Source organism: Rana temporaria, chromosome 2, assembly GCF_905171775.1.
Source record: "Rana temporaria chromosome 2, aRanTem1.1, whole genome shotgun sequence".
Taxonomy (NCBI): Eukaryota; Metazoa; Chordata; class Amphibia; order Anura; family Ranidae; genus Rana; species Rana temporaria.
The window spans coordinates 464,773,908-464,784,779 of record NC_053490.1 but is presented as its reverse complement, the minus strand read 5'-3'; the positions used below and the strand labels follow the sequence as shown (position 1 = coordinate 464,784,779).

The 10,872-nt window shown below is 37.8% G+C and overlaps 1 protein-coding gene across 1 annotated transcript in view; it reads left to right on the top strand.

The window, feature by feature from the left end:
- Positions 1-1,132: 1,132 nt before the first annotated feature.
- GRPR (gastrin releasing peptide receptor) overlaps positions 1,133-10,872 on the top strand; it is a 190,195-nt gene continuing 180,455 nt past the window's right edge. Inside the window, exon 1 of the mRNA XM_040338659.1 lies at positions 1,133-1,807. Coding sequence (XP_040194593.1) covers positions 1,302-1,807 — 506 coding nt within the window. The 5' untranslated portion in view covers positions 1,133-1,301. The remainder of the gene's footprint in view (positions 1,808-10,872) is intronic.

The following is a 10,872-nucleotide window of genomic DNA, read 5'->3' as shown; positions in this document are numbered from 1 at the left end:
ACAGTCATTTCAGCAAAAAAAAATGTTTTCCTTTAGTGACCCTTTAAGACAGCTCTCATTCACTTCAATGGAATTTCTTATGTCCAGCGACTTGGGGCAACTTGAGGTCTGACAAGTCAGATCCCAAGTCACTGTAGTGTGAACCGACACTTATAGTATTTGTTTTATTATTGTGAATTATCATTTTTTGTATAAGTATGATTAGTATTGTATATTATTATTGTGTATTATCAGTATTGTGTAATATTACTATTCTGTATTATAATTAGTGTGCAATATTATTATTATTGTATATTATAGTTGTTGTGGATTTTTATTATCATCATGTGTTATTATAGTATATTATGATTATTATTATCAGAAGCAGTAGTAGTATTAGTAGCATGCTGTGAAGTGGATTTATTTTCCAGTGACTATTATTAAATGAATGTAAAAAAAAATGTGTTGCTTGGATTTCTGCTTTAAAGCTACACTTTGGGATTGTTTTTATTGTAATATTGCGTATTATTATGTTTTATTATTGTGTATTACTATTTTTTGTGTATTATTATTACTGCTGTGTATTATTATTATTGTGTATTTTTATAGTGTATAATAATTACTGTTTATTAATATTGTGTATTTTAATTATTATAGTGTATTATTACTGTTGTGTATTATTAGTATGTAGCATTATTATTATTATTGTATATTTGTATGGTGTATCATAATTACTGTGTATTAATATTGTGTATTTTAATTATTATAGTGTATTATTACTGTTGTGTATTATTAGTATGTAGCATTATTATTATTATTGTATATTTTTATGGTGTATCATAATTACTGTGTATTAATATTGTGTATTTTAATTATTATTTTTATAGTGTATTATTACTGTTGTGTATTATTAGTATGTTGCATTATTCTTATTGTTATTTTCATGCATGTATTATTAGTATGTTGCATTATTCTTATTGTTATGCATATATTATTATAGTACAGTAGTACATTATGATTGTATGTGATAGTCTTACAATTGCTCCATCCTGTGTGTCTGGAGGTGGAGGAGCTCTCGTCGCCTGCAGTGCGCACTTTCTCCAGTAGGGGTCTTGTGTCTCGTAGTATTGCTCTCCCCCCGGTCGGACTCGTGTAGCGGAGCGGAGCGGTGAGGATCTGATCTCAGGACTTTGCTGTATTGGTGATCAGGTGGGACATGGAACTCCCGGGACTCCGCTCACCCGCCCCACACTCCCCATTATCTGCCTAACACTCGGAGAGAGCGATGAGAGGAGGACCCGGCGGGCATTGTCTGATGCTGGATGTGTGGGGTCCCCCGGTTGTCCTGGAAGTGTCCGGTATGTGATCCGGAGGTGAGTTCAGGGATCGCTGCTGGGCTTGCTGCTGAGCCGACCATGAGCCCGGACAGTTGTGTGCTGCTGGACTTAGAAGGAGAGAACTTCCCTCTGTCCTCCTCCTGCTTCAACCACAGTGCCAACCACTCAGCAGAGGACTTCTTCTACCCTGGGGTCACCTATGCCATCGTCCCCATCTATGGACTCATCATCCTCATCGGCCTCATCGGCAATGTCACCCTCATCAAGATCTTCTGTACTGTCAAGTCCATGAGGAATGTCCCCAACCTGTTCATCTCCAGCCTGGCCCTGGGGGACCTGCTTCTTCTGGTCACCTGTGCCCCTGTGGATGCCAGCAGGTACCTGGCCGATGAGTGGCTCTTTGGTAGGGTGGGCTGCAAGCTGATCCCCTTCATACAGCTGACATCAGTGGGGGTCTCAGTGTTCACCCTCACCGCACTGTCCGCCGACAGGTAAGTGCCTGGGCACCATGGGGGCACTTCTACAGCACACACAACATGGGCAACCACTATCTATCTATCTATCTATCTATCTATCTATCTATCTATCTATCTATCTATCTATCTATCTATCTATATTTCTATCTATCTATCTATAGATCTATCTATCTATCTATCTATCTATCTATCTATCTATCTATCTATCTATCTATCTATCTATCTATCTATATTTCTATCTATCTATAGATCTATCTATCTATCTATCTATCTATCTATCTATCTATCTATCTATCTATCTGTCTATCTATCTATCTATCTATCTATAGATCTGTCTATCTATCTATCTATCTATCTATCTATCTATCTATCTATCTATCTATCTATCCATCTACCTATCTATGCTCATGTAGCAGCTGCGCAAATGTCCATTTAAGTGTCACTTTTACATCATGAAGAAGTTGGTCAATAGTAATCTTTTCTTTCTTTCTTTCTTTCTTTCTTTCTTTCTTTCTTTCTTTCTTTCTTTCTTTCTTTCTTTCTTTCTTTCTTTCTTTCTTCTATGCAGCAGCTCATAAAATATGAGATTCAGTATCACTTTTTCATTATGCAGAAGTTGGGTCAATAGCATTCTATCTATCTATCTATCTATCTATCTATCTATCTATCTATCTATCTATCTATCTATCTATCTATCTATCTATCTATCTACCTATTTATCTATCTATCTATCTATCTATCTATCTATCTGTCTATCTATCTATCTATCTATCTATCTATCTATCTATCTATCTATCTATCTATCTATGTATCTAATCTAATCTATTATCATATCATTTCTTTATATCTATGGAAGTGTCCAAAGGTCACTTTCAGGGTCATTTTTGTATTATGCAGAAGTTGGTTAATATCTATCTATCTATCTATCTATCTATCTATCTATCTATCTATCTATCTATCTATCTATCTATCTATCTATCTATCCATCCATCCATCCATCCATCCATCCATCTATCTATCTATCTATCTATCTATCTATCTATCTAAGGCTGGCCATACATTATACAATTTTCTTGTACAATGTTCCTTTAGATTTACCAAATACCATATACTGAGGTCAAACCTAAACACTTTCCATTTGTAGGCAATCAGGCAGACCCTTGCACTACATAGTTTGAAGGTACATTTAAAGAAAATTGAGTAAGAAAATTATAAAATATATGGACAGCTTTATCTATCTATCTATCTATCTATCTATCTATCTATCTATCTATCTATCTATCTATCTATCTATCTATCTATCTATCTATCTATATATGTCTCTCTATCTATCTATCTTTAAATCATTAATAATCTAATTGTGGCTAATAATTCTCACTATATGATGTTTAAACAAATAGATAAACTAGATAAGTAAATTAATTACAAAATTGATTTATTTCCAGCTAATGACATAGTATTTATGTATTTGTTTATTTAGATATGTAACAGTAAACATTTTGCAGCTAGAGTACAGAATAGAGTGCTGTAAAGTTCTTCCTCCTGGTAATAAATCAGATGTTGTCTAGTAGTGCATACTGATGTGGATATTATAGCATTGGGATTAGGACACATGGTAATTATAGATGGCTTTTGTACTATTTAGTATTGAATATTAATGGTGGTTTTTATGGAGAAGACGTAATCTAGTCATTTCTAGTGAGCGCTTTGATTGCCTGCATATGTTAAAGTGTTTTATGATTGCCCAGTATTAGCATGTCACTTTTTATAATGCTGAAGATCTGCTTGGATTGGGTTTATTACACAATTTCAGTACTTCTAAATGACTCTAAATGGTTTTTGATATTTACAGAACTACACATTTCATAGTCATGTACCACTTGTAATATATCACAGCAGTTACTGTAATTATAGTGACAAATTCGAGAGTAATGAGAATTTCTAAAGTGTCGAAAATGTTTTTAGACGGACTTTTGGAATGTGTTTTACATAATACTTAATCGTTTTTTGGCATGGTGGCCATTTATTTGTATTTATTAGCAGAACTAGTAGCTGAGCATATTAGAAGTATTTCCATACGTCTTTTGCCTTTAAGTGTTGTGAGTAAATTATTATGTGTATACAGCTTTACATTGATTCATCTATATATATATATATATATATATATATATATATATATATATTTATATTTGTGTGTGTGTGTTTGTTTGTGTGTGTACATATATATATATATATATATATATATATATATATATATATGTATACATGCAATGCCTTTCTGTGTTATAGCACACAACCAAGTTGCTTGTGAGCCATATGTAGCTTGCAGCTTCTTTTTGATATTACTTACAGTGATTTCTTAGCAGGTGCTCAGTACCCATCTGTTTGCTTTCTGCATTATATATGTAATGATTTGGCTGAAATATATACTATTAGAATTAGGAAATAACAGAGTCAGACTTCATAGATAAGGCACAAAAAACCCAAAGGGCATTCATTCATAATTACCATTTAGAATAAGTCCTTTATTGAACCGACTTCAAAAACTGTAATCAGGTTTTATATGTACTGTATATTTACAGTGTTTATATATATATATATATATATATATATATATATATATATATATATATATATATATATATATATATATATATATAATTAATGTGATTGAAGACTCTCTATCTATACTGTATGTATAATAAATCAATGACATCAGTAGAGATTAAAATATGTTCGCCATCACTGGAACCATCATATTTTTCTTAATCTTCATACCCCTTTGAAATGTATTTATGAATGGCAGTGATGTCATCCACACCGATCTTTTTACATACATAACTGTATAATCCTCCCAGTAGGAGTCCATCATGTAAAATACAGTTGTGCTGCAGATCTCTGCACAGCGGGATCTAATTATTCAGGCTAATGCTCTTTTTGGTTCCAAGATTGGTAAAGAAGGATTTCTTCTAGCAGAGTAGCCGTCAAGATTTGGTGTTGAGAAATGTAAAAGGTCACTTTCGTTGTTCTCCAATAAAAGGGCTGGTCACAGCGGAAGGTGAAGAGATCACCTACAGCCAATTCTATCCATCCTCAGTAGTTTCATGTGATTATGTAAAGAGAGATGGGCTTTATTCCAGTTCAGTAAGATGATATACAGGCTGTATAACATCAGAGAGAACCTGAGGGATTAAAAAAAAGAGAAATGTATAGCTCAGGTGCTCATTTTTATGTTTGACAGCCAACATAAAACACCCAATTGCACCCTATATATAGAATAATAGTCTGCGCAGTAGACTACGACAGGGATAAAGTAAGCTAAATAGGGCAGATCTTTGTTTTCCAGTGAGAATCCTACTAGTGACGAGAAGACAAGTTCCGCTAATGCTATTTCAAGACTCTGTCACTGTAAGATTTATACAACTGCTGATACTTCATATTTCGTAGTATTAAATGCTTAAAGTTTCTTGTGCGACTGCATTCCACCCAACAAGGGAGACATTCCCCAGTACATTATATAGCGTAGCCTTAATGTTTATACCCCAGAGGAACCATTAAATTATTTTCAAGTCTCAGCAAACCCTTGCTAAAATTAAGTTACCAGGGGTGAGTAGAAAAAATGTCCCTTACATTAGTGGCTAGTGGGAAAAATGCCCCTTGCATTAGTGACTAGGGAGAAAAATGCCCCTTGCCTTAGTGGCTAGTTGGAAAAATTCCCCTTACATTAGTGACTAGGGAGAAAAATGCCCCTTGCATTAGTGACTAGGGAGAAAAATGCCCCTTGCATTAGTGGCTAGTGGGAAAAATGCCCCTTGCATTAGTGACTAGGGAGAAAAATGCCCCTTGCATTAGTGGCTAGTGGGAAAAATGCCCCTTGCATTAGTGACTAGGGAGAAAAAATGCCCCTTGCATTAGTGACTAGGGGGAAAAATGCCCCTTACATTAGTGACTAGGGGGAAAAATGCCCCTTACATTAGTGGCTAGTGGGAAAAATGCCCCTTACATTAGTGACTAGGGGGAAAAATGCCCCTTACATTAGTGACTAGGGGGAAAAATGCCCCTTACATTAGTGGCTAGTGGGAAAAATGCCCCTACATTAGTGACTAGGGGGAAAAATGCCCCTTACATTAGTGACTAGGGGGGAAAATACCCCCTTTCAGACAGCTGAAAAGAACATTGGTGTCATGCTGATGGCTCTGCCAAGTGGCATTGGCCCTGGAACTATGCAGGCACCATCCAACAAGAGATCAAGCAGCCACAATTTAAGGAACTCCTAGCAAACTCTGGAGGAACCCTAGTTCATACCTTCCAACTTTTTGAGATGGGTATGAGGGACACCAATTAGTAAAAGTATGTAGGCATAGGACACACCCCCTGCAACATCCTCTTAAAGGGGACTTATAAAAAAAAAGATTGGTTAAACACACAAGTGCTTTTTTTCTACCACTGCTATTCTTTATACTGGCTTTTGAAATTTACAAATGCAGCCATTTTGAAATTGGTTGACAGATTTAGCACTGGGAATCATAAAGCAATGATTCTGGACACTTGCACTTCCAAAAATTCTCTTGATTTTTGGCGTGTTTCGTGCAAATGTTAGCGCTTAGTCATTACCTCACAACACAACATTTGCGCGAGACTCGTCTACCACTTTAATACTTCATATTCCCACTGCACACGTTCCTGGGTAAGCTCTCAAAGTTTGGGTGTTGCAGCCACAACCAGGTGAATACTGGTTTAAGTCACAAAGTAGATATTTGCCAGCACACCATGGATCGACACAAAGTAGCGTCCAAACGGATTATTTATTGCATGATCACAACACAAGGAGAGTGCAACATTTCGGAGTCACGCAGGACCCCTTTGTCAGGCATGTGATAAACGTGGGGTAAGAGTGAAAAGCATTAAAATAACCATCAACCAATCAGAAAGGAGCAAAAAGCAAAGCCATGACAGGTATGATGTCACAATTCCCCGCAAAGGCTTAGAAAGATAAACACAATATCACACATTTAAGAAAAACGTATGAGAAAAGGGGGTTGCCAAATAACGTACTATCACTGACCTGTGTATTGTCAAGATGGACTTGATAATGTGGATCCTTAGGGCCTGATCCACAACGAGCGGGCTTAACTTAAATATTCTGATTTAAGTTACACCGCCGCAAAATCTCTACCTAAGTGCCCGATCTACAAAGCACTTACCTAAAAATTTTGAGCGGTGTAACTTAAATCCGTCCGGCGCAAGGCGTGCCTAATCTAATGGGGCGAGTCCCATTTAAATTAGGCGCGCTCCCGCGCCGGACGTACTGCGCATGCTCCCGACGTTATTTTCCCGACGTGCTTTGCGCGGTTTTACGTTGAGCCGGGTTTTGAGAATCGCGACAGGCGTAAAAAAAAAAACGAGTTGCGGCGGGGAAAAAAAAAAAATGACAGCGAGGCGGGATAGAAGGGTCTACTTTTACAAGGTGTAAACAGTTTAGACCTAATTTTGCGACGGCAAACGAATACTTACGGAGAAAAAACGAAGCGTAAAAGCTTTGTGGATCTCCGTAAGTGCTAATTTGCATACCCGACGCTGGATTTCGACGAGAAATGCCCCCAGCGGCGGCTGCGGTACTGCGTCCTAAGATCCGACAGTGTAAGTCCCTTACACATGTCGGATCTTCTGCCTATCTATGAGAAACTGATTCTGTGGATCAGTTCCATAGATAGAAACAGGGATACGACGGCGTATCAGTAGATACGCCGGCGTATCCCTTTTGTGGATCAGGCCCTTAGAGACTGTGAGAACAGACCTATTGCTAGAGAGCATCTGTATACAGCACACAATCTGGATATAGATCAGCGCCAATGCGGGGATCAATAGTTGCAGGTCGGTTTGAATCACAACAGCGCATGCGCGACCGGCGATGTTGTTATCCAAGCCGACCTAAAACTATTGATCCCCGCTCTGGCGCGGATCTATATCCAATATCAAGTCCATCTTGACAATACACAGGTTAGTGATAGTATGTTATTTGGCAACACCCTTTTCTCATACGTTTTTCTTAAATCTGTGATAAAGTGCTCATCTTTCTAAGCCTTTATGCGCTACTTGTTTCGTCATACCAGTCAAGGGGTGGGTGGAACTTTGTTTTTTGCTCTTTTCTGATTAGTTGATGGTTATTTAAATTTTTTCACTGATACCCCACGTTTATTACATGCCTGACGAAGGGGTCCTGCGTGACTTCGAAACATTGCACTCTCCTTGTGTTGTGATCATGCAATAAATAATCAGTTTGGATGCTACTTTGTGTCGATCCATAGTGTGCTGGCAAATATCTACTTTTCGTCTACCTCTTTGTCCCCGGCTCCATTTGTTAACCACCTGTCAAAAATTGATAACATTTCCCAAGTTGTGGGGACCCCTAACAGTAAAATTAGCTTTGTAGCGTGGGTTGTCAGCACCCAAGGCAAGACAAGTAATTTGCGTCCCTAACCCACAGACATTTAGCGCTCCCTGAGTCCCTTCCGCTCGTACAATATTAAAACAAACCCCTTATAATACATTTTAGGATGAACCACTCTTTCTCTTTGTTCACCTTTCTTTCCCTTTTATCTCTCTCTATCCTCAGTTCTTGTTTTTTTCCCCCATCCCTCTCTCTAGCCTTCTTTTTTGTTCTTTCTCTTATTCTTTCTCTTCCTTTTTCTTTTCTTTCTCCCTCTCTTTTCTTCTCCCTTCCATGTGTAGCACTACCCCCAAAGGAGCTGCTGGTTTGTTTTGGGTGGCATGTTACCTCATGGCTCTTCTGCCAGCCTAGGGGTGTATGGTGCATATAGCAGTAACGGAATGTCCACGACAGGTGTCTTTTGCTGTGCTCTTTATTACCCAGCCGGGTAAAAACATTAAAACTTGTGATGAAGAGTAGAGGTGAAGTAGAAGAAGAAATAGCAGACTCAGGCGCAACAATAGGGAAACAGACTTTGAAGATTGTGCTGTGGACAGAGACTGCAGAGACAAAGCTGACAGCATCAATAGCAGGGCATTAGGTATGATGCTGCAGATTAACCACGTTAGACCCGGACAAATATGCAGGTTAAGGACCTTGCCCCTTTTTGCGATTCGGCACTGCGTTGCTTTAACTGACAATTGCGCGGTCGTGCGACGTGGCTCCCAAACAAAATTGGCATCTTTTTTTCCCCACAAATATAGATTTCATTTGGTGGTATTTTATCACCTCTGCGGTTTTTATTTTTTTCGCTATAAACAAAAATAGAGCGACGATTTAAAAAAAATGCAATATTTTTTACTTTTTGCTATAATAAATATCCCCAAAAAAGATATAAAAAAAACATTTTTTTTCCTCAGTTTAGGCCGATACATATTCTTCTACCTATTTTTGGTAAAAAAAAAATGCAATAAGCGTTTAACAATTGGTTTGCGCAAAATTTATAGCGTTTACAAAATAGGGGATCGTTTTTGGGACCATTGTCATTTTCATAGCAAAAAGGGCTATACAAATGCATTGATTACTGTGGAAATGACAATAGCAGTTTAGGAGTTAACCACTAGGGGGCGCTTTAGGGGTTAAGTGTGACCTCATATGTGTTTCTAACTGTAGGGGGGCGGGGCGGGGCTGGACGTGTGACGTCATTGATCGTCCATGTTTGACAGTGGGGATGGTGTGTTCAGGGTGATGAGCTGTGTTGCTTTTACGCCAAACATAACGTTTTGCATTGTTGCCAAAAAGTTCGATTTTGGTTTCATCTGACCAGAGCACCTTCTTGCACATGTTTGGTGTGTCTCCCAGGTGGCTTGTGGCAAACTTTAAACAACACTTTTTATGGATATCTTTAAGAAATGGCTTTCTTCTTGCCACTCTTCCATAAACATAAAGGCCAGATTTGTGCAGTATACAGGGACTGATTGTTGTCCTATGGACAGAGTCTCCCACCTCAGCTGTAGATCTCTGCAGTTCATCCAGAGTGATCATGGGCCTCTTGGCTGCATCTCTGATCAGTCTTCTCCTTGTATGAGCTGAAAGTTTAGAGGGACGGCCAGGTCTTCGTAGATTTGCAGTGGTCTGATACTCCTTCCATTTCAATATTATCGCTTGCATAGTGCTCCTTGGGATGTTTAAAGCTTGGGAAATGTTTTTGTATCCAAATCCGGCTTTAAACTTCTCCACAACAGTATCTCAGACCTGCCTGGTGTGTTCCTTGTTCTTCATGATGCATTTTAAACGGACCTCTGAGACTATCACAGTGCAGGTGCATTTATACGGAGACTTGATTACACACAGGTGGATTCTATTTATCATCATTAGTCATTTAGGTCAACATTGGATCATTCAGAGATCCTCACTGAACTTCTGGAGAGAGTTTGCTGCACTGAAAGTAAAGGGGCTGAATAATTTTGCACGCCCAATTTTTCAGTTTTTTATTTGTTAAAAAAGTTTGAAATATCCAATAAATTTCTTTCCACTTCATGATTGTGTCCCACTTGTTGTTGATTCTTCAAAAAAAATTACAGTTTTATATCTTTATGTTTGAAGCCTGAAATGTGGCAAAAGGGTGGCAAAGTTCAAGGGGGCCGAATACTTTTGCAAGGCACTGTACATATATATATATATTTTTCTTTTGTATACTTATTGCATTTGTCACTTTAGAGTGTTTAGTTGAAAACACTTCACTATTTTTTTTATTAATTGTGAATCTATAGTGATATATTATAGGTGCTGTATTGTAGAGGTTGCTTGTAATAGATCTGTTTAGGCTGATTTAGTAAACTGAAGAGAGAGGAAACTGGAGACAAAATGGAGTTATAGCCAAAGGAAAACAGTTTTCGGCTTTCATGTAATGGAGGAAATCTACAAGAATATTGGTTGTCATGGGCAGTAACATGGCATTTTTGCGCATTTGTATGTTGAAGGTTTTAATGAATGACTCAATATTAAATTACCATATCTACCAGAGTGCTGCAACATGTGGACTATAAGTATGGAAATGTTGCTTAGAGATCAATCATCTTCATACCTAATGGAAGTTCAATGACATATTGACATGTATCTGAAAACAATGACATTGAGGTCATGTGGC